At 38.8% G+C, this 24,101-nt stretch overlaps 3 protein-coding genes across 4 annotated transcripts in view; all 3 read right to left on the bottom strand.

Annotated features, from left to right (window-relative positions):
• The window catches only part of aifm3 (AIF family member 3), a 22,971-nt gene extending 16,622 nt beyond the window's left edge, over positions 1-6,349 (bottom strand). For both annotated transcript variants that reach the window (XM_030143733.1, XM_030143734.1), the window contains exons 1-2: positions 5,764-6,349; positions 1,016-1,223 (exon numbers count right to left, since the gene is read on the bottom strand). In XM_030143733.1, coding sequence (XP_029999593.1) covers positions 1,016-1,046 — 31 coding nt within the window. In that variant the 5' untranslated portion in view covers positions 1,047-1,223; positions 5,764-6,349. The remainder of the gene's footprint in view (positions 1-1,015; positions 1,224-5,763) is intronic.
• Positions 6,350-8,156: 1,807 nt separating this feature from the next.
• cldn26 (claudin 26) lies at positions 8,157-8,813 on the bottom strand. Its single transcript, XM_030142465.1, has one exon. It carries the CDS (start codon positions 8,811-8,813, stop codon positions 8,157-8,159), a length of 657 nt encoding a protein of 218 aa, XP_029998325.1.
• A 1,665-nt stretch (positions 8,814-10,478) lies between these two features.
• On the bottom strand, positions 10,479-22,267 carry lztr1 (leucine zipper like post translational regulator 1). Its single transcript, XM_030143131.1, has 19 exons — positions 21,679-22,267; positions 21,526-21,588; positions 20,354-20,410; positions 20,076-20,155; positions 19,868-19,976; positions 19,457-19,540; positions 19,314-19,371; positions 19,071-19,210; positions 18,767-18,968; positions 17,155-17,265; positions 16,931-17,023; positions 16,749-16,844; positions 15,587-15,776; positions 15,322-15,491; positions 14,382-14,665; positions 13,968-14,117; positions 12,015-12,120; positions 11,813-11,893; positions 10,479-11,377 (listed from the first exon to the last, which is right to left on the bottom strand). The coding sequence occupies exons 1-19, from the start codon at positions 21,828-21,830 to the stop codon at positions 11,261-11,263; spliced, it is 2,343 nt and encodes a 780-aa protein (XP_029998991.1). The 5' UTR covers positions 21,831-22,267; the 3' UTR covers positions 10,479-11,260.
• Positions 22,268-24,101: the final 1,834 nt, after the last annotated feature.

The raw sequence follows: 24,101 nt of genomic DNA, 5'->3' as shown, positions 1-24,101 counted from the left end.
TAGACCAAAACTCGTCTTTTATTGTCCTCTCCATATGATGTTATGAAACCCTTTGATTTGACTTAAAGCTGTTTAAGGAGGTACATTGTGTCATAAAGACCTGCCATACTGCAAAGCATCACAATGTTCCCTCTGTTCATTAGACCAGCAGTACAAACACTGACATGGATTAACATGCAGAGTTAAATTTTGATATTTATGTCTCGGTATATAATCCTCTTGACCAAGATGATACAGAGAGCATTAAAATTCCTCCTCCACATAACACTGTAATGCAAACAGAGGAGGCTGGATATGAGTGGATATTTATAACAGGATTTGGAGGCAGTAGGTAGCTTTGAAAATGAGTCAAACTGTCTATGAATATCTATATATTTTGAAATATGTTTGCTACATAAATACAACTAACAGATGAAAACTGGTTTCAACACTGAGGGAAAAACAATGTTGAAATTTTCTTCAGGTAGACTCACAAGTAACAGAAAAAACATATTAAAAATAAACTCAAAATTATCTAAAATGAGATGCATTTTGGTAAAGATTTAATTTGAAGAACACTGTGGGATAGTTATTTGTCATTACATATATATATATATATATATATATATATATATATATATATATATATATATATATATATATATATATGTGTGTGTGTGTGTGTGTGTGTGTGTGTGTATATATATATATATATATATATATATATGTCTTTACTTATAAATTTAGAAGTTATATACTTATAAATGGCCTTTATTTCTGTGCATGTATTTTTTGCCAGCTGAACCGCTGTAGAGGCATATACCATGAGCATATTTAAAAGAGCAGACTAAATTTCTCTGTCAACATATAAATCCACTACATCTAAATATATATCAGACTCTAGGTTACTAATGCGACTTTGTCCTTTATTTCACCCAGAAAAACACCTCCTTTCCCTCACCTGCACTTGCTGTTGTCTGCTTTGATTCAGAGTAAACTAACCTTAGCCTGAGAGCATGGATGACATATTGTTTACCTGGTTTGGGTTTGGAGAAGCATCCTCCCATGATGGGCCCAGGATTGAGGGACACCCAGGGAGAGGGAGGGGGGAGAGAGGGAGGGGAGGCGCGGTCAGACCCCGGGGGTGGGTTGCCTGGTCGGGAGGTAACGAGAACACAGAACTGGAGGTATGAAAACCTGCAGGTCCACGCTGGCCATCGCACACGTCAGCTTCTCCACATAATCTGCAAGGAAGGAGGGTTGTTACAACACATGAAAACACGCACTTTCTCTTGTCTTGTTTTTGCTTGGTAGGTTACAATAAAGCCTTCTCCATTATCCTTTTCATGGTAAGATATGTTAGGCTGTCTTAATATAAATAAATAAGAGACGACACCAGAAATAGTTGAATGGTTTTTATTACCATTATTATTACAGTTTGGATCAATTTGTGTGTTAGGGTTAGGGTTTTAGCTTCTACTGAGGATGGGTGAACCTGTAACTGAAACATGAAACATCAACCACTAATTTCGATAATAAATCTACTCATGTACTCATGTGTCCAGTAAATTATTTAATAATAAGCAACGTGCATGACAGGGGAACTAACTACATGTTACTTACTCCATTAGGTGATCCAGCTAAAGGAGTCTCTTCACAACAGGATAACCATTAAAAGTCTCTGGGAGGCACCATGTCCATAAAGATAAAGGGGTATAGAATGTATCTGGTAGTTTATAGGAGGAGGTTTTATTTTTATTTTTTTAGGTTTAGGACAAGGAAAATCTGATTGTCTATTGTTAGGATTCTGTAAGTAATGTCTTGATTATTGTTATTTATTTGATGGGTATAGACACTTCCATGAGTTAGGGGTGGACGTTTGGATAGAGGTCAGTTATATATGGGCTGACTTTCCTTCAGAGCTGTTTCTGCTGTTTCAACCACCTGCCATAAGGGGCTGTTTTCGTGTGTCATGTTTCTTTTTCATGTTGGTCAAAAAATTATTTTTGGTTGGTCCTCATCTTTACATCCACCCACTCACATTCAGGTAAATAAACAAGGTTATAAAGGTCCAAACTGTTTACACATTTTTACAGAGCTGCTCTTTTTAAAGTAAAATTGTGAAATAAAAAATTAATTATCACCACAATATAATGTCAGTTTAACTATGATAAAATGTGATTTGTGTTTTGTCTTAAGGATTTATTGTGTCATCATTCTCAGCTAAAACAAATGCTTTACTGTTCAGTTTTTTTTTTTTTACTTAATTTTACCATTGATTTTTAACAGAACTGTTGGGTGTTCCACTAGATGCTTTGCATGATGTAAAACATTTCACTTGGGTTTGTACAAAATGCTCTATCCTTTAAGAACACAAATAAAGCCAGTTTCTTCAACTATCACCCAGGGGCAAAAAGATCACCATTTAAAGTGAATAGAGATACAACATTTATCAGGATAATTTTTGTACCGACTGATATGAACATGTTTTATCCTAATCACACTTTATCTACACCACCCAAATGTAATCGCAAGAACTAAGTCTATTTGTTTAAATTTTCATTAAAAACTAGAAATTGCTCTGAAAGATCTAAAATGGTCAGCACTTGAGTGGCAAGGAGAACTTGCTGAATCATTTGTGTGTATGTTACCTGTTATTGCTTGTAAAAAGGAAACAATTGTGTTAATTGGGAACATTTCCACACACATTGTTACCTTTGTTCATGCATATTGCATTGGAAAGTGTTAAATATTAACAGCACTCTGACACCTATTAACTTTCTCGTCACACTGCGCTTTAAAGGGAAAGCAGGGGCCCCCTGAGTTTCAAAATCCCCCTTGTTTTGTTGCCCCGTTGCCCTCACATTTCTGCCAGCTCTGGCATTTCACCCACACATACAGTTAGTTACTCACAGAACAGCAATCGCTATGAATCCACATGGACACGGCGTGGCAGGTGTATCACTCAACATGGTGCAATCCATCACCAAATTATCCTTTTGAGGTACACCCAAAAGGACTGCTTGATATTCTGAGCACATCTTAATGTCCTTGAACTACAGAAAAAAAGTGTGTAGCCTTGAATGGAGCAGCGCTTAGAAAAGTTCCAGAGAACAAATGAGAAATGGAAAGATCTCCTCTGACTGGCCACAACTCTGAAGTTAGGACTGAGCTGTTACCTCTGAACTTGCACTTTAACACTTGCTTATCATCATCTTAGACTTTTCTCCTGGACAAGAGAAAAACTGGTATGAAAAAGCAAACTTTCTACTGAATAATTTTAATTTGGCTCTATTATCATATCATATCATATCAGGATCTAAACTGAGCATCCTTTATGTTTGGAAAACCCTCTAAAATGTTTCTTTCATTGTAAATCCAAGCCTCTTTGCCAATCCATTATATTTTCCTGTATTTACTTCTGAAAACACTAGAGCTTCTGATGTTGTAAAAGGCAGGTTTCTTATCAAATAAAGAAAGCAGCACATTCAATAGCTTAAAGATGAGATGGTCTGTCTATGAAGACTTCACTCTCACATGTTGCCCTCTTAATAATTTGTTACATCTGAAAATTTGATGAACAACAAACTGGATCGTAAAAGGCTGCCATCGTGGGGTTCCAGTAAGAGTTCCAAGATATTTTGTGCAAAACTAAAGTAGGTTAAGCAGATTTGGTCCTCACAACATATGACGCAGATCCCAGTCTCTCACTGTTGGGCCTGTCCCCAAGCAGTGCTAATAATCCTGCGTGCAAACAAGCTGTCAGTTTCACTCACTTCCCTACAAATGTAATACCTGTTACAGGAATGTTGGGGGCGAATTAGCAAATGCAGCTCCTGGTTGGTGGTGAGGTGGCCGATCTATAAACTGACTACAGCTGAAAAAAGCAGGAATGTTGAGCGCCAAGTGGCTGCACTCCCATCCATCACTCTAAACTACACTCTCCACAACAAACCTTATTCTGCAACAGCAAACGTTTTACACAGATGAAAAAAAAGACATCGATCATTCTTCATGTGTCTCCAAAGATCCCCTCCCTCTGAAACAAGGACACAGCAAACATCCAATATCCTAGCAGCTTGAAACAAATCTGATCTTTGCTGAAAAATATCAGCCACATAGTCAGGGGAACAGATGCTGCAACATCACAACAGCAAAGGTTAAATCAGGTTTTGCTGACTGCATATTTTTGGCATATGAATTAAAGAAACACAGAGTAAAGAGTCTCATTTCTCTGTTAAAGAGCCAAACTATTGGCCAGTGTTTTATTCAAACAGTCACTTGGCAGGTATGTTGCCCTGTAGTTAACGATTAGAGCTCTGTGATCTTCAGCTGATAAAGGACCAGAGCTCACAATTGGCCAACCACTCTTAATATTTGGCCGCACCTCTTTTCCTCACTTGCAGTTCTACTGGTTTGTAAGAAACAAGATAAGCCAAAGGAATCATCCCTGATTGCGTAAACTAAATGTTGAGCCAAAGTGCTTCCTGCTAGCCTGTTGGTAGTTACATATTGTGTTTACTCTCACCTTACCAAAGCCTTAATGGAAGTGACACGTGGGTGAAATAATTTTTTTTTTTACAAATTCCTTTTGCCCTTTCTGCCTTTCTAAGTTTGAGTGCTCAAAATGGAAAAAGTGGTAGAAGTGGTGATGTTTAATGCCTCCTAAATAACTGAGATGTCCTCTGAAAATGTCAAGAACCTTCTGAATGACTTTGGTTTGTTCCAGTGGCTACGTGTCTTACACTATAACAGAATGAAGAGTGGATTACAGTTAACTCCAATCCCCCATTAAGAGGCTCGAATATGTGAGTTCATTCCTTTACAATAGTTTTGTGAAGTATATTCACACAGCATAACATATGCATATAAGCTTGAAAGTACATTTACTCCTTGTTTGTTTTCTGAACAATAAATTCTGATTCCAATGTTATAGAGAAGATCAGTACAAGTGACAACAACTCCATGTGGTATCAAAATAAACTTCTGTGTTATAAACAGGCTAATACAGATGCCACATGGCCCTAGAATCTGTCCATATCTACATTTAATTACTTTAACTGTGTTCTATTCTAAAAAAAAAAAAAAAAAAAAAAAAAAAAAATCTTTAAGCAACATTTTTGTTTTAAGTGATTCTTAAAGACTTGATCCAAACACACATTGTGTGACCTGTACAGGTAAAGTTTTTAACAACAGCACTGCCCACGTCTATCTGGTTACTTTGCTGCTACTCAGAGCAATAACCTCTCCATGATGTCATGGAAAACTAGAATTTACAGAGGGGTGCACACCCCTACAGGGGAGCTATGCCTCTATATAAATCTGCTATTGACTAGTTTTTTTCATACAAACAAAACTTCCTGCCAACATCTACCACAAAAGAAGTTGTGTTTGATCTTTCTTTGAAATTTCAGACTTTCTAGCCCTTTCAGTGGTTACTGAAGTGTTCTGCAGGGTAAACACCAGTAGGTTTGTTGATGGTTTTCTGTAGTCTTCTCTCACATGTGTTGCAGAACTGATCCAGTTGTTAAAATGGGCTGAAGCTCTGTGTGTCTGGAAGTGTGATTTCTATAATAAACATAATCCCAGCATTCACAGTCCTCCAGGGGGAAAGTACTGCTGGTCCAGAAAACAACTTCCACTCAAGTACTGTGACTACAGTGGACCACTGCAGGCACAATCCACTTTAACAAACCAGTCAGAACACACAGCATCACACAAACGCACCATACCCGAGTATTATTATGACATTCCCCTGACTGTAAAAGGTAGAAATGATCTTACCAAAGCCAGGTCGCATGGAGCAGGCAGGTGCACTGAGGTTCTGTCAGACTCCCTGGTGCTCAGCTTCTCCTGCGGAGCACGGTAGCATATTAGCCCCAGTCCCCCCACAGACCCGTCCCTCTCCGGGATTGGCTGTCTTCGCTGGAGTATTCCCGGTCAGTGTTTGCTCCTCTGTGCCCTCCTCCGCTCTCCTCTTCTCCGTACTGGTGCAGCAGAGGTCCGGCTGTGTGTGTCAGTGTGCCTGTGCCCCTCCGGAGCCCCCTCCACTTACACACTCAACCGACCGGTCGTGGGAGTTGTTCTCTTTGGCTGGTCGAGCCTGCGAATGCAGCACGGAGGACCTTTGCCAGTTTCTCAGCTGTATGCAGTATTGATGGAGTTGCTGAGGGGATGCTAACACAGCATGAATTCTCACCGTTCCCTGCTCTCTTCCTCCCACCTCTCCTCTCTTTTTCCCAAACACATCCACTTTCTCTCTCTCTTTTAGAGGCTGCTTTTCTGTTCAGATCCTTTCAGCTTCGCCTTCAGATGTCAAAGACCTGGGTTGCAAGTTAAGCCTGATCAAAGACTGGCTTCCCTCCCCACTGCACTGCCTGGTCTGACTGCCCACTTCTGCACTGCCTGCTTACTGTGCATGCATTGTGCTGCATGCCTGTGTGGCTGCATGTACTGCAGCAGGGCCATTAGCTACAGTAGGAACTTACTTATGTCACATACTACTCTGAAAAAAAACAGGAGACAAAATAATATCTGATGTGGAAAAATGCAAGTGCAACTGTACCTACAAACACTGAAATGGTTAAATGCTATAGTGTTCCACTTAAAGCAATGTACAGCTGAGGGAATGAGTGGTGCAGTAAATCCTAGTTTCAGTCAGGGGGTAGGGTGGAGCAGGATTAAAAAGGTATACAGAGTCCTATAGAAATGAGCCCCTGAGATATTTCCACTCCTTACACTCCTACAGTGGGGAAAACTGTACCTCCTCTCTAATACAAGGTCATTTCTCTGATCAGCATTATATGGAAATAGTCACAACAGCGACAACCCTAACACTGCTTTCAGAATGCAAATCTGCCCAAATGAACATGGGGATATTAAGTCTGTAGCTGGAAGAGGTCAGGAGAAGTATTTGGAGTGACTGTGTTGTGGGCTGACAGCTGACACGTGCACATGTGGCCCAGTGTCAGTATGTTTTTGTTGCTCTCTGTGTGTGTTCAATCACATGTAAAAGCATGTTTGAGCGAAAGCATGTGTGTGTGTGTGTGTGTGTGTGGTGGTGGTGAGGAGGGCACATGTACAACAACATGACTGATTAGCTCTTTCAGCGCTGAGGGTACGCTGCCTTACATCACTGATAAATCATTCAATTGAATTGAATTACAGGTTGAATCTCGTCTGCTCTGGCCAGAGGAGACCTGCAGCATCCAACAACAAGATTAGAAATGATAAGAGAAATAAATGAGTCATTAATGGGTAAAAATGTAAAATTAAATTGAAATAAATTATAGCCTGCCAACACATTAATGCCAGCATTTATTAGACAGATGCAGCTTGACACAGATTACATTTAGGCTGAGTTTCTGTAACTGTGGGGTTAGACGTATTAGCCCCATTCAGGTTGCCATTCCTCAAAAAAGCTTCAAAAATCTAATCTGAAACAGTTTGCGATTTGTCGAGACATTCAAAAAACATTAATTAAATATATTGAAACCAGTTCTAATCATCACAATGTACAGCATTGTACCAAAGCCAAATTGTGCATTAAGGACTAAAGGAACCTGGAGTTGCCAAGTCTCTCACTGAAATGAAATTTAAGATGGAAAGGCTGCAGGACTGGAATGCAACTCTTATCAAACTGTCCACCTCTGCACTGGCAACTGGCTTTGAGACCCAAATTTTGAACATTTTTCACGCTACCTCTTATTTGCGAATCACTGAGCCATGTCTGAAGTGGTTCTATGTTCTGTCTGTAAATTCATTTCTTTAGTTTAAAAACTGTTTTCACTCTAAAAAGTCTCTGTGTGTGTGATATGTGTTTCTCATGAAGTTGCATGTAACTGACAGGGTGAATAAGAAAGCATTGAGATTTGCCAAGTCATCAAAAAAACAATACTAACTTTGATTCAGTCTCTTCATTAATTTATTACAAGATATTTTCATCAGTGTGGAGGTTTTCATTTTGGTGAAAGTGACACTGGATATCATCTTACACCATTTCATACCCTGGAAATGGTCAAATATAACATATCCACATACAACTTTTCACATCTGTTCATTGTTAATACACAAATATAGTTACAATCAGTTCTACAAGTACTCAGCTTATAAGTCAAGTCCACAAGCTGACAGGTTTCCATATGACTGTGCCGAGAAAACACGTGACAATAAGAAAGTTATAAAACCTCAGTCTTCAGGTATTGCATCCGTGCCCTATGCTTCACCTGTGGGCTGTTGGGTGCACTCTGTGACCGCTGGTTGAAGTCTCCCATGCACACAGCGATGAAGAAAAGGGTTCCTCCCAGGACCAGAGCCAGACCTCCAAACCACCCAGAAAACATGGCCTCTCCATACTCCCAGCGAGGCATCACATCAGGAAAACCCTCATCCCAGAACTCCACCACAGTTGTGTAAGCCACTATGGAGATTGGAGCCAGAGTGGTGAGTCCTGAGATCCAGGCCAGCACCCCGCTGAGGATGATGAGCCCCCTCTTCAGCTTTGGCTCCTGCAGGCAATTTACCCCTTCCATCCCGGGAAAGGCCGCCAGCATTGACATGACACCAGTGCCGATAGACACCATCATGAACACTCTGGAGATCTGTAAGTCCATCGGCAGTGCTAGAACAGATTCATAGGCCTTACATTGGATCCCAACCTCCTCGGTGTAAAGACACATGTGCCACAGTCCAGAGAACCAGTTCTCCACCTCGTTCAGGTCAGAGTTCATTGTCTTCCAAAATGGTATAAAGGTGGTGGTTAGAGAAGTGACAAACCCACCAAATGTCACAAACAGTGCAGTCCTTTCCATCATTTTAGGCGTGAGGAAAACCATCTCCTGTCTCTGCTGATGCTGCACGGGTAGGCACTGTGCTGCCTCTGAACTGTGCAGGTGGAACGACAAACTTGGGAGATCCAGACTGACTCTGTAACCCATCCCACCTGCTGAGGAAGCAGGACTGACCTGGCCCAGGCAGCCCACGTATTCAGGACTCTGGTAATGAAATGCACCTGATAAGTAGGAGATAATCCGGCACTGTGGCATGACAACAGGCATACTGTTTTGTTTCAGTGTTAAGTATCATGACGCTGAACAATGGACACTGTTTTACATGAAACCAGATACATCCAACGGGATTCTGGCCTGTCCACACACAAGTTAAATGAATGAAACATGAGCAAGCTGTGCACTGCTCTACGTACAAAATGATTTAATGGCTACTCTAGGGATGGGTATAATGACCATTTCTGTGGGACTATGATATTTTGTTTTTTAAGTTCTAATTATTTCAGTTCAAAGGTTTGACTGATGTGATTGATGAGACTCTGCATTATTTTATCCTAGACACTAACACTCTTATCAGGGGAAGGGTTTTCATTTGCCAAGTGTCTCAAGTATCTACACAGTGAATGGCACTTTGTGCTCACTGCAACAGTACTTACAAATGAGTCCAACACTTTGTTACTTCCACTGTGGGACTGTGAGTATAACTGGCAGCAAACAGAAAATCTAATCTAGTGCCTCCACATTTAGGTCAGCCTCCTCTTCTTTAAAATGAACCAATCCATGAACCAAGCCTGCCAGTGAAGCTGTTCAAAGAAACTGCAGTCTGCCTCAAAGAAACAATTCATTGCAATAGAAAAGTATTCTGTTCTTGGTTAATGTTACGTACTATTATATAATATAAATGTGTTATAAATGTGAAAATCAGGTGCTCATCAAGGGTAAGGGCTGGGACAAATCTACTTAAAAATCAGCGAGTTCTGTTTACCATCAACGAGTTTTCAGTGTTGAATGGAGTGTGATTGTGATAAAAACCTTTCATTTAATCATGGATAAGCCTGATGCATTTCAGCTCAAAATTCATCATCAGAGGGTAAGATATTTCTCTGTATTCAAATAACGTTTAATGTAGTTTGTCTTTATTACCATGGAACTCATCTGTTATACAACAGAATCAATTGGTTAAATTAGGTATTGCATTTGAAATCACATCTTGTGCGATAATCAAATTACCTCTTAAATTTGAAAACTTTAATTTTAGCCATTTTTGCTGAAACCGAAGGAATTCTCCTTCACAAACCAAGGAGCATTGTCTAAGCTTATCAATGGAGATCTGTGGAAGCTGAAACCCCTGAAGGACGTGTCTAATTTGATGAAAGGTCAAGGATTAACCTTCAGCTTTTCCAGGTAATGTATAAGTGACAAGGGCTTTTCTTTATGAGTCTGTGCTAAGAATTCAAGATTTGTGTAGGAATTGTTTAAGTAAAAATGAGCCCCTACTAATTATTTAAGGATTTCTCACTCAATATGAACCTTACTCAGCCTCTTTTCACTTTCAGTTGACTGTACATAGGTAAATTCCTCCAAACCTGATGTAAGAGTATTACTCTGTGTTGGAAACTTTGTCCTGAGGCCTTTTGTGTGGGTATGCATGTACTTATTCTGCATTTTACAGGAAACTCTCAACACTGAGTGCAGACAACAAAAGACACTCAGTTCAACATGACTAATTTAAAACAAGATTTATTTAATAAGGCCTTAAATACATGTGGGTATATATTTAATAACAGCATACTGATACACATTGCTATATTTTTACAGATACATCTGTAAACTCATGACTGTTAGGAGCAGTGGTTATTATCACAAAGTGTTAAATAATGACATTAACATGAAAAAGCTTACACAGACAGTGCATATTTTTGTTATCATTTTGTAATGACTTATGATTCCTTGCATTTAATCCAGACCTGTTAGATGCAACAGTGCTGAGAACATACATGAGACAAATACAGATTTCAATAAATAATCTGTGTAATGACTTGGTTAAGTTACAGTTAGATGACTGAGAGATTACCTTAGAGATGCATTAAAAATATGAGATGCAGCACTTGCTACAGTGTCAGGAGTATGACTTTCTATGGTATAACTATAAAAAAGTGCAGCAGCAATACTATGCAGACAAAACAATGATACAAGTTTTGCTCTGTGTATAGAAAATAAATAAATGAGACTCTAAAAGGTATTTTTTTTAGAGAATTTAACAATTGCAACAATCTTTTGTCTTCACTGATGTCAGATCTGGTTGAGATTCAGACTGCGATAACGACTGGTGTATAGAAGGCATCTATGGGGTCGAGACATGCAAGGTTCAACATAAAGAGAAGTACTGCAGGTGGGGAGGAAAAGGAGAAGGAGGAGGGAATGACTAGAAGTAGGAGGAGCAGAGATGTATGGCTTCTGTGAGAGGAGAAAAGAACCTGGCTCTCCACGTCATCCTAAATGTCGGAGCCCATCTCAGCACACTGTTTGTCTGATATATGTGTAGCTAGAGACTCAATGATGTCCAACAGCAGCAGCTGGCTGAGAGACCTCAGGTTGGGGAGCTTGGATACCTTTGGAAGGGGAGGAGAGGAAAAAAACGAAAAAAATAAATGAGCTGTAAATAAAGACTGACAATGACTCCAACAGAGTAAAATGAGGAGATAAGCAGCTCTTGGATGCTCATGCTCAAAATGATAAACAGAAAGAAGCTTAACAGAACAGCAGAGCTAACACTTGAGTGATGCAGGGTGAAAATTGAGCGCTTTAACAGTTTCTTTTAATAACAAATAATAATCACGGTGACACCATGACCCTCATTGTTACGTGATGAGGTGCTTGTACAGCCGGCTTGGCTGTAAACAGTCTCCTCTCTGCATAGAAGATGGTGGGATGATCCAATAGGCCAGAGGAGTCAGTCTCCCGCAAAGAAGACTGGGCTAGAGGGTTAGCTCAGCTGCAGTGAGTGGGCAGCAAACCCCCAAGGCTCCAGATACAATCCCACCCACCTTGATGAACTGGTGGACAATAATGTGGAGGCAGTGCTTCTTCATGTCCAGAGCCTGGGTCTTATCTGCTGCCTCCAGAATCTGAGGGGGAAAATAGTGAAACTCTTTAAAAAAAAACAAAAACAAAAGAAAAAGTCCCTCTGGCTTCAGGACATAATCATCAAATGAGGTCACGACTCCCCCTGAATAAAAACATAAATACCTGCAAGACATTCTCCACAGTGACGTTCATCTCCAGATTCTGCTTACAGTACGCCTGCAGCCGGTTATTTGAAAACCCGTAGTAATATGGTGCAGCAAACAGATAGCTGGTAATCACGGTTAAGGAAGTGGGAAGAAATATTGAACTGAAGAGAAACTCAGCATGTTTAAACACACAGTTACTTTACATTTTTGTAGACAGTACAAAAATATTTAACATTTAAAGCAGTTCCAACCCAGGCTAAGGGCTACGGGTCCCGATGCCATCTGTGGGCGCACCTTGCACCACTGTGCCACCCAGCTCAGTGTTGTTTTTAGCAGATTGCTTCAAAAATGTGTTGATCTTGGTCAGATTCCTACTCTGTGGAAGACATCGACGGTGATCCCTCTTCCCACATCAAACTCAAAGGAATTAAGTGAGTTCAGACCGGTGGCACTCATAATTTGTCATGGAAAGTTTTGAACAAACTTTAAACACTCATATTTTGCTTTTAACTGAAGGAAAACTTGATCCACTGCAATTTGTCTATCAGCCACAAAAAGGAGTGGAGGATGCACAACTTTTTTTTTTATTGAACACGGTTTATAAGCACCCTGAAAACACTGGGCCCCATGTGAGACTTTTATTTGGAGACTTTTCCTTTGTTTTTAATAAAATACAGCCCCATATCCTGATCCAAAGATTGGCTTCTGATTTTAATCTTTCAGACCAGCTTCTTTAATTGATTTAAAATTTTCTCACTGACCGGGTCCATATGTGTTTTTGTTAATGGACAAATGTCACCTCTCTCCATGTCGAACACTGGATCTCCTCAGGGTTGTGTCCTGTCGCCTCTCCTTTTTATACTGTACACAGACAGCTGCAGATCCTCAGAGGAGAACAGATTCCTGATCAAATTTTCTGATGACACGGTCCTGGTGTTGCTACTTTCAGGACCTGAGGCAAACCATGGCCCTGCACTGGAACAATTTGTTCAATGGTGTGAGGACAATTATCTCGCTTTAAGTATTTCAAAAATCAAAGATATGGGAATTGATTTTAGACGTGCTGTTTCACATGGTGTTAGTGTCATTCATGGTGAGGACGTGGAAATTGTCGAGAGTTACAAATATCTTGGCACTTTGATTAACAATAAATTGATGTTTGACCTGAATACAGAGACCATTGTTAAACGAGGGCAGCAAAGAACTCTTTTAATGTAAACAAAATGATCCTCAACAACTTTTATTCTTCTTTTATTGAAAGCCTTCTTACCTTTTCTTTCATTTGCTGGTTTCACAGCCTATCTTTGAAGGACAAAAACAAACTGCAGAGCATTGTTAAAACCTGCTCTAAAATCACAGGTGTCAAACTGAGAGACCTACCCTCTTTCTGGGAGGAGCAGGTGCTGAAGAAATTGAAAACCATCCTGGGACAGGACTCCTAAGTCATTTTTATGTGCTGGTACAGAAAACGAATAACTTTTCCAACCCTTTTGTGCCCTCTGCTACTAAATTGCTAAATTCTGTTGATGGTGTATTCTGAAGTTATTTGTATTGTAATACATTGTTTTGTGTTGTTGGTTGGGTGAACTTGATGAGTTCTACTTGTGAAGTGTAATGAACGGACACACAATATGCGTTTGTGTGTATGTGTGAGAACTGCAATGAGAAATGCTGCCTATGATCTGACTTGATTAAATTTATCAACTGACCTGTTGCGATTGGCACAAGAATTTCTGCCTTACCTCCACTGAGGCCCCATTGAATTACACAAATAGTGTTCTTTTGGTTAAATTATTTGGAAAAGTAGTGTTTTGTCCTATTTGAGTACCTGCTTTAATCAAAGAATGTGGCTTCTTTCATTTAGGTCATCATTAAATCTACAAAAATGCTTAGAAATGCACAAATGCAATATTTTTTCCATTGAGGAGACAAATGTGAATGTGTTAAATAGTGAGACTTTGAAGGATACAGGGAATCCTCTGGAGGCATGTTGACGTCTCCATAGTAGATGTACCGTAGCATGGACTCAAACGCCTGTTTACTTGGGACCATCTCACCAATGGAGATATTCACCTGACCGTCTTCGGGCATGAAGGAGCGGAACATCGCCTCAAAGTAGCTAAAAATTAAAACATATCAAGCATTTCAAGATGAAATGGATCAGTTTATGTAATGATGAGTACATTTTATCAGCTCACTCAAATGTTTGTACGTCTCATTGAGGTCAATTGTCTACATTAATTTCATTTTAAAAACTGAAATTAAATGTTAACGTGCAGATTTAAGTTTCATATGCAACTGTGGGCCAGCAACACTTCGGTTTCAACACAAATACAGTTACAATAGCACAGATAAAACTAGTACGGCTTGATGCAATCTCTACCTGGATCGTGCTGCCAGTATCGCTTTATGGGCAGGCCGTGGGTGTCCGTCTAACAGCAGGATAATATCACAGAACTCCAACCCGCCTCCCTCTAAGTACGCCTTCATGTCCTGCACCAGAGAGGTCCCAATGTCCACAGGCAGGTCTGAGTACAACCTGGGAGGAGGCTGCTGCTTCCGTCGGACTATCTCCACAATCAGAGGGGTGGACAGATGTTCAAACTCCTTTGTCATAATCACCTGGTTGAAGTGTGACTCCTTCACCACAAAATTAAGGCAATGTTCCTGCAGAGGGAAAAACATGTGATATATGTTATTTGTCTTTTTCCAGCCTCTCTGGCCATCAAAATAGTCAAATAACACCAAGCTGCAGAGCACTGATCTTCTCTGGGCTCAAGTTTCAAGTATGTAGCACATGTGCGTTCAGCAGCAGAGTGAGAAAGTAATTAAATACATTTGTATTAAAGCACAGTTTATTCATGCCAGTTTATTCATGCCTATACTACAGTTAAGTATTTCCATATTATGCTAATTTATACATGTACATCACTGTATCTCAGGTGTAAATGATAAATTGAACTGAGCTGCATCTGCCTTACAGTTTTAGTCACGTTACTTTTTACATGATTTGACAAACACATTACTAATCTACTAAGTAGCATAAAATATCTGAAGTGAACCTCACACTGACACACTACACGGTTAAAATGCACTTGTATGAATTTGTTAGCAACAAAAGCAGAAAATCTTTGCTAAACATTCTGCTTTAGTACTTTAAGTTACACTGCATTGTTTCTACTTTTATTTAAATAAAGGTACTGATACTGATAGTTCTTCCACCTCTGGTCAGCAGTGATTCAAGGGTGTATTGAGGATACTTTTCTCTTCCACCACTGGATGTCAGTAAAAACCAGACTTGCAGTTCCCTAAACATAGTGTACCTTCAGCTGGTCCAGTTGCAGTTTGTTGGCATTTTCACAAACACTGAGAACGTTCTGCAGGTCAACAGAGGCCTCGATGTACTGCACACATAGCTGCTCCAGACGTGACAGCTTAAAACTAAGAGCGAGTTTGTATACGTCCATGATTAGGAGAACATCCTGAACATGGCCTAGAGACAGGCAAGAAGAGATGTTAGCATTCTTTCATGTCAGAGTGGACGACTTAAAATCTGTAAATCTGTTGTAAATATGTGGACAAAACTACCTCTGCGTGGGTACTGGATCTTATCTGTATAAAGGAACTGCATTAAGACTTCAAAAGGCTGGGCTTCTGCCTCCCTGATGGAAACCTCCAGCAGTGGCTGTGTGCTCGATGGCCTGCTACCTCCTGGGATATCTCTCGGGCCTCCAGTTGCCCCCTCGTCACTTTCCTCACTGCTGTCCTGTTTTGTCTTCTGCTCAAAGAGATAGCAGATTAAATTAGAGTCAGTTTCACATCTAAGCTGAGACTCATCTATCTACTTATTCAGAACTCTGTTAACCCTGTTTCAATACAGAGAACACTCCCTGCTATATAGCACTTTGGATTTAAGATGACAGAATACATGGGCAAATCTCAATGGGAGATCATCCGACAATATATCAAATTCAAGCGAATCCCACTATCCATTAGTTGTACAACTATTACTAGAAATAAATAGTAATATAATTGCATACCGATACAGTGAAAACTGCTTAGATTCAAGGTCAAATTGATCACTGTGAGCATATGATTATTTGAAAAGTTTTTATCCTTTATTTTTCATGATGATTATATCATCAGATACTGCACTTCTTAGTAAAATGTAATTAATAAAAGCTACATTATGTGACTGGGTATTATTATTAGTACACTGTTGCTTTCGCTGTAAACATTTGATTTCTGTTTCCATGAACTGGAGCAGTAAAGTCTTTTAAAAAGCATCTAGTTCCCGTGGTGCACTTTGTTGACTCATTTTTGGCAGCTTGTGATAAGCCTCGAGGAGACATCAAGAGAAACATTTTTTCTTTTTCTCAGCATGTCAGTGTGCATACAGCACCAGCTTCATGTAAGTGGCTGAAGCAAATACATTACAGAGGCAAAGTATTATGGGAGTAGCGTCAAAAAATAATACATGTTTTTTCTATATATTGCCAAATATCAAAATACCTAAAATGATCATTGTAAGTAGACAATATAATTACTATAATTGAATTATTTAAACAACAATTTTGTTGTGATTTATGAACCATAGAAGCAGCTCATATTTTCATAGTCCTACCTCCTACATTACAAAGAATTGAGTGTTATATCCTGATTTAATAAAATGCTCATGTGTATCCATATCTTCAAGGCTGTATCCCTGTCTCACAGGAAATGAAAAGTGCTTGCTGCGTGTAGCTCTAACCTGTCGCTGCCTATCCCGAGCCTGCAGGATTTTTTTCCGCAGCCACTGACATCTTGCAGTCACTATGGCAATATGCCCCAAGACTCTCTCCTCCCTCTGTGAACAAAACAATAATGAGTTAAAAAGATCATGTAAGTGGGATAATGTGTAATTAATCTCTCCGCTTTAGATCTTTAACACACCTCGCCCAGAATAAACTCCACATCACAGAACTGACGATTCTCCCACAGTCTTCCATAATCCTCATGAAGTGTACACTTTGGGTAGCACGAAAACTGTATGATGTAGCAAAAAAACAATGACACTGATGGTCTAAGAAAGTCCAGCCTTTTCTTTTGACAAGAATGTGAACAAGCTGAATATTGCATCATAAACTAAGACAACTGTATAATGAGGACATACTGACCTGGAATCTGTACATCTCTCCACTTCGCACATTGTTGTCCACAGTGCCCCCAAAAATGTACATGGCATCTTGAATCACTGCAGCAGCATGGAACAGTCTCCCACTGGGCATCTGAGGAGACAACACTATTTACAAAATGTTGCATGATTCTTCAAATGCACTGCTTCAAGGGCTCTGTGATATGACCAAAATATTAAATACTAAAATATCATGCCACATCAAACAATATAGCACACTTTCTGTAAATTCAATGAATAAATTGGAGAATGATCAAATTAAAGGGCCTATTTTTTGTTAGATTTTGACTTATATATTTGACAAATAAAAGCTACTTGCTCATACTTGATCATTTTTCTTCTTTTTTTAGATCCTTCAAGAGAATTTGGAAGTTATCATAATATAATAAATAAAATAATAAAATATGGCACATAATGTAATGATACCATGTAAAAGTATGAGACGAATATTAAAAGGTTAAAGCCATACATATACTACTTAAAAAAAGTATAAATGTTTGAACGCATTCGTAGATCTGTAACTGTTACTGGTAAAAGAGATGAGTGGTGTTTGAGTCTGTTATAAGGACAGGTCTACAATAAACTGTTGTTCTTTCCGATCAGAATTGCCCCATTCTGTCACATTCACTCTTCTGCACATTGGTTTATGTCATCTTAATGCAAATTTGCACTTATGCCTTGTGGAAGAACACAAACATCATCTTGAAAATATTGTTTTAAAGAGTGATTTATGACACAACAAAGAAAATGATAAAAGTTGTTTTTTTTTTAAAATTCAACGGAAGCTAAAACACTCATAAAATGTCACATTGACCTATTCATGCACACTATCACACTCCAAGGGAATATTAACTAGGAGTATCCATAAACCACAAAGTTTATGGATCGCCCATATGAGAGATACCAGGTTTTTCAATTATCACACTGTACAGGGTCTTTTCTACAGAGAGAATGAGGAGATGGCTATCTCCATCAAATTTTGTGTGACCTCCAGCTTTTAATGGGGATCTTAATGAAAACACAAGCAATACGCCACATTTCTGACAGTTGAAACTACATTGTAGTATTACAGCAGAGTGGTAGAACTTTAATTTTAAAAAAGAAAATAAAACTATAACTTTTCTGGTGTAGAAAGGTGGTTTTTCAACTTTATTGCAGGATGCAAAAAGGTTATCAATACTGAATCTTTTTTCTTCAGGACCTCCAACTAATGTTGCAGTCTGTTGAAACAAGATGCTCTGTAAAATCTACAAATGCCCACACCCTATGGCATATAATGGTAAAACAAGCTGCCATACTGTTTTAATGTGATAATTGCCATATTCTTCAATCTTAAAATTATTTTAAAAAATCCTAAAATACTTTGCCTCTAAAATACTTGAGTCAGTTGAAGGGTTTGCACCACCACAACCTCATTCTGAGCAGGAAAAACCAGCAGTATATATCATTATATCACAGAGCCCTGACTGTGTTTAACTAGACTATGCAGAATGACACAGGAGGGTGACCAGTAGCACCAGGATACACATTACACAAGAAGTAAACAACAACAAAACACACAAAGGAAATCATTTGTAAATCTGTTTAGCGCATACCTCACTGTCCAGGCTGGGCTGTATCACCTCCCAGGTCTGAGAGTCTACATCGTAGCAGTGGAGCTCATTGGGCAACGTGTTGTCAGCAGCACCTCCAAATACATAGAGATGACGGTCAAAGGCAACCATAGTATGACCATAACGTCTCTGAGGAGGTGGAGGTGAACCTCGTAGTAAGTGCTCAGTCGGGATGCGTGTCCACCTGAGAAGAAGTAATGAAGTAATGAGGGTGTAATTCCATCTGAAATGTACAACTAACAAATGAGTGTCAAAGATGGGTCAGACTCTAAAAAACTCTGCTTACATGTGGCCCTTGAATTCAAACTGGAAGAGGTTGTTGGTGATTTTGGCTCCACTCTGACCAGAAAATACAAACATCTTGTCCCTGCAAACTGCTACGGGAAAGTTGCAGCAAGATGGAGGAATCTCACCACTCTGATCAATCTGTTAAAGACAAAGAAAGACATTGGTTAATACATAATGTGTGGGTGTGTGTTCTACTTGAATAAATGTTCATCTTGTTGCAAATAAAATGTATTGTACTGGCCTCTTCCCAACATGCATGTTCTCGATCCTGAAGGCTGATGGTCCACATGTCATTCAGCCTGTACATGGGAGGCAATATACCAAGATCAGCAAGAGGATCATTGTGTGTGGATATTAATGGAAACAACCAAAAATCAATCATACCTTGCATTCCCATCATAGCCTGCAAATATCCACAGTTTGTCACTGTAGACTGTGGCTCCATGTGCAGATCTCGCAACTGGCAAACTAAAACATAAATAAAGGGCTCATTAATTCTCTCTATGCAGGTCTGAATTCTGACCATCTATGAGTAAGACATTTATTTCTCATTACAAATAACATTGTTCAAGGATTTAATTCAGAAATATTTCTAGATGCTACATGTCTCACTGCAAGACAGTGTACAGTCTATTTACTTGTAGTGCATAACCAGCTCTCAGTATGAGTTTAATGAATAAAATAATAAAAACACAAAATCCTAATTTTCATTGAAAGTCTTACATGACTGATTATGGTATTTTACTGAAATTTTTTGACAGAAAAAGTACAAAATCGTGTTAGGAAATACATTACCTTCCATCCACCTTCCATTCAGTCCACTGTCCAGTAGCAAACTTGTACTCAAACAGATCATTTTTGTTTTTCAGGTTTGAGTTTGAATAGATGTCTCCAGTGTAGCCCCCTGAAATATATCAAACCACAGAGAAGGAAATGAATATCACTGAAATGTGGAAAGAGCTGAGGGAAAGGTTTTACAACAAACAAAATCTTAAAAACTCACCAAAAACAAACATGCTACTGCCGTAAACAACAGCCGAATGGTGATACCTGGGAGCAGGTGGAGTTCCAGTTGTGAAAGCTCTGTGAAGTGTAATGTTAAAAGTTTAAAGGTTATTTCACTGCATTATCCCCATAGGGAAATTCAGTCTATGCATTTTACCCATCCTAATACACACAGCACCCACCATTAGTGATTAGCATTAGCACTTAACATCCAAACATGCACAAGCATTTTGTCATACTCTACAGAATGTAAACGGTGAATTTCTGTCATCTTACCGACACCATGAACAGTCTTTCACATCAAAGCGAAGCAGATCATTCAGCATGTTCTTCCTGTTGGGTGACACAAATCTTACTGTAATATTTACATATTTACTTGGTGCATTTCACATGAATTTAAATTCTTATTTTACATCAATAATTTGTTCAGTATAGGTAACTTTGACATATTCAGGTAAATAACAAAAAAATGGTTCTCATGTATAGTAAAAAATAGTTTGTTAAAACAGTTATAAATAAAAGTTATAAACATACTGTCTCATAGAGAATAACAACAATGTAGAATCCCAAGTATCATGAAGATGAAAGACAAACATCCATATGTTGTATCCAATTGCAATCATGAACCCATTATTCATAAAGAACAGCAGGTTATGATACTACGTAGAAGAACAGACTTTGTGTGATAAGTGACTTGCAGTCCTGTTTATGAAGACATAAGGAATGTACTTTTAGTTTTAGTAAAATGTTCTTGATATATGTTATGTCTTTTGGCAAGATGATTCTTTAAAACATGAGTTGTCTTTTAAGATGAGACCTTCTTGTTACAAATCTTATTTGCCAAGCTTGGAGGATTTAGGTTTCAAGATTTAAAGAGCATTACTGTCGACAGCATGATGGAAAATTGTCTTTGGTAAAAGCTTCAAAAATAACATGGAGTAAACATCCATAAAAGACCCACATTCATATACAAATGGAACTAAAAAATAAATAAGAACAGATGCAAAACAACTTATTGATGATCTATTTGATCTTATCTTACTCCTAACAGTGACTGGGAAAATAAATCACATATTCTTGTACATGTATTTCCTGGCCTTAACTGTTCTGTAGCATCTACTGGATCAGAGTAAATGAAATGAGTGACAGGGCCTCAGTAACCGGGTCTGTCCTTCCTTTAAATGATTTACTGTGATAATCTAACTGGTGTCTTTGTCTGACGAATTCAAAGAGTGACTGGTACATTGATGCTACAACGTCTAAACAAAAAACTATTTTACGGTTACAGCTGAACTAGAATGATTAAAGACAAAAGGTTTTTAACGAGTTGCAATAATAAAAGAAATACTTAAATGTTTTCCTGTATTTTGTAAACACAACAGGGAGCGATATGCATGACATTATATCAAAAAATATATGTAAAAGTACACGTTTGGCACACTACTCACCCATTGTCTCCCCCAAATACATATATTGCATCTCTATATGCCACAACAGTGTGTTTGCTCCGTCTGAAAAAGCCAAAAGTATTTCATGGTGAATGTAGTTGACACGTGTCCTGGTAGAATCTGAAGATGTTTTTAATCATGTGCCAGCTGTACCTTGCTCCGACAAACTCATCACATGGAGGCAGTCTCCTCCATCGATGGACAGTCTCAAATGGTCCAAAGTTGAGGGTCAGATATTCCACACTGTCGGAGCAGCTGTGGTCAAAATCAACACTCGGGGCCACTTTGGTTGATTTACAAGTCATTGTTGCTAGCTAACTCATCCGGATGAAACAGTTATCAGGGTGCAGCCAACAGCTAATGCCATCGTTAAAGTCAGTCCTCCAGCATGACCGCTCGGCAAAATGAGCTGCCTGCTACTCGGCACCGATAAAACAAAAGGTTTCTGCTTATTTTTGAGGATTACGAACAGCCGGTTAGAAGTTTGCAACTCGCGATGATAACACTCACATTAGCTAACTGCTAGCTGGTGGCTTGCTAGCTAGTTATGTGCTACAGCTACTCAGCAAAAGCCACCGATATTGAAAAACGAACGTCTTATTAGCGTTAAACTGGAAAACCTACTTAATCCATCTTGGTGTTTCAACTGGTACATGTCTAGTAGCTAAATAAAAGAGGAAAACATACATTAAGCATTGACATTAAACTAGCAAAACAAAAGCTGTCCTCAGAAAGCAGTCGTCCAGTCACGCCCCCAAATGCACGATGGGTGAGTACTTCACTTCCTGTAATAGAGGGAATGCACATACGTCACTTCCCCTCTGGGCCACGCCCCTCTAAGTCAGACCGAGTGGCAAAAACAAACCGGCTCAACGTGGCGGAGCATAGCAGTAACTACAGGGAGACCGGGAAAAATGTGGAATATAATATGAAATTAAAGACAACTGGACTCGTCATGGCTCCATACAAGCTACCAACCAAATATGTGGCCGGAAATCACGTATCCTGACATTTATATGTACCTGATTTCAACGCCGGGAAAATACACAATGCAAAGGCTGAAAGCATACAAAAGCCAAAGAGTTGTTGACATCCTCGTCATCGTTAATTAGAGGATTACAGCTGGTGAGTGCTTTCAATTCAACATACTATTGTTTTTGAGGTTTTATGTCACTGAAGACGTATTTTCTTGGCGGTGATTGCCAAGGTAAAGGCCCAGCAGTAGTGCTCACAGTTTGCTACTGATTTACTGTAGTTGAACCTTTAGTATATTGACCCAAGTGAGAATATGATCTACTGGTACTTTGGATATTTAAGTAGAGTTTACATTAAATACTTGATACAACACAGCTACAACAGATTTGTGCTAGAGTACCCCCTTATTTGAAAAACTAGGTTAGCCTCAGTTTAAGATAGTTTACAAATTATGTAGAACACAAGGTTCATAATCACACAATTGAAGACAAAAACGTTTCAGTTATGAAATATATGACAGAGAAATAAATGACAGATGCTAACATTAAGAGCTTTACTAAGAAATAACATTAGCCAAAATGATATGTAATTTAAGGTATGATTTTATGCAAGAATACAGCATAAATTAACGTTACCTGACACGAATCCAGGTTTCGTTTCCTGGATTCCAGTTATTTCTACGAATTGCAGTGATCCATCTGCTTCTTCTGTCTTTGGCTTTAGGTAGCTACTAAAACGATAGCTCCGAGTGCTTTTTAAACCTATTTGTGCAATCAATGGCACAACAGCTCTCCCCCATTTTTTAGATTGTTCTAAAGTTTTCGCAGTATTCAAGCCAAAGCCACTACTCATCTCCCTCTTTCTGCCACCCAGTGGACGGAACCACAGTGACTTCCGCTAGCAGTGACGTCACGTGCATACCCTCTATAAATAAAATATGCTTTTGTACAGATTTGATTTATTATATATTAATTATTTATATGCTCATAATTATGGGCTGTAAATAATTTATTTATGTATGCAGTAAGAATTTATCAGTGTTCATGGGTTTCTCTCTTGATATTATATCATAAAAGTTGTGATCTGGCCAAATTTGCCAAATATTAATCAAAACCTGTAATTAAATGTTAACTGAACAAATTGCAGAAAAACAGGGAAAATATCATGATAGTCTGGAATATAACATTATTTGAATGGTTTGTGAATCACATGGCAAATGCTTATTGACCATTCATTAACCATTAACCAACCCTTTATCGGAAAATATTAAATTATACATACAAAAAATACCCAGGATTCATGAAATCATTAATTTTAACGCAGGAACTATCTAGATGGAGTGATAAAAGGAAGTTATTGAAAGTAAATAGAAGGCTGACTTGCTTGTTTGTGGAATAATTTACCTGTCAAAATAGTATCATAGGCTCCAACATTAATGAAGCAGAGTATACTCACCTTTCCTTAGACTGTATTATTGTTGGGGGTTTTTTTGGGGTTTTTTTTTGTATCAGTCATACTGATCTACAAAAAACAGAGCACTTATGTAACAGCTCAGTGACAGTTACCTATTGGTGTTTGCTACTATGTAATTGTAACTTAAA

The sequence above is a fragment of the Sphaeramia orbicularis genome, chromosome 9 (genome assembly GCF_902148855.1).
Source record: "Sphaeramia orbicularis chromosome 9, fSphaOr1.1, whole genome shotgun sequence".
Classification (NCBI taxonomy): domain Eukaryota; kingdom Metazoa; phylum Chordata; class Actinopteri; order Kurtiformes; family Apogonidae; genus Sphaeramia; species Sphaeramia orbicularis.
Note: the sequence above shows the minus strand (reverse complement) of the source record. Positions and strands in the feature narration are given on the sequence as shown.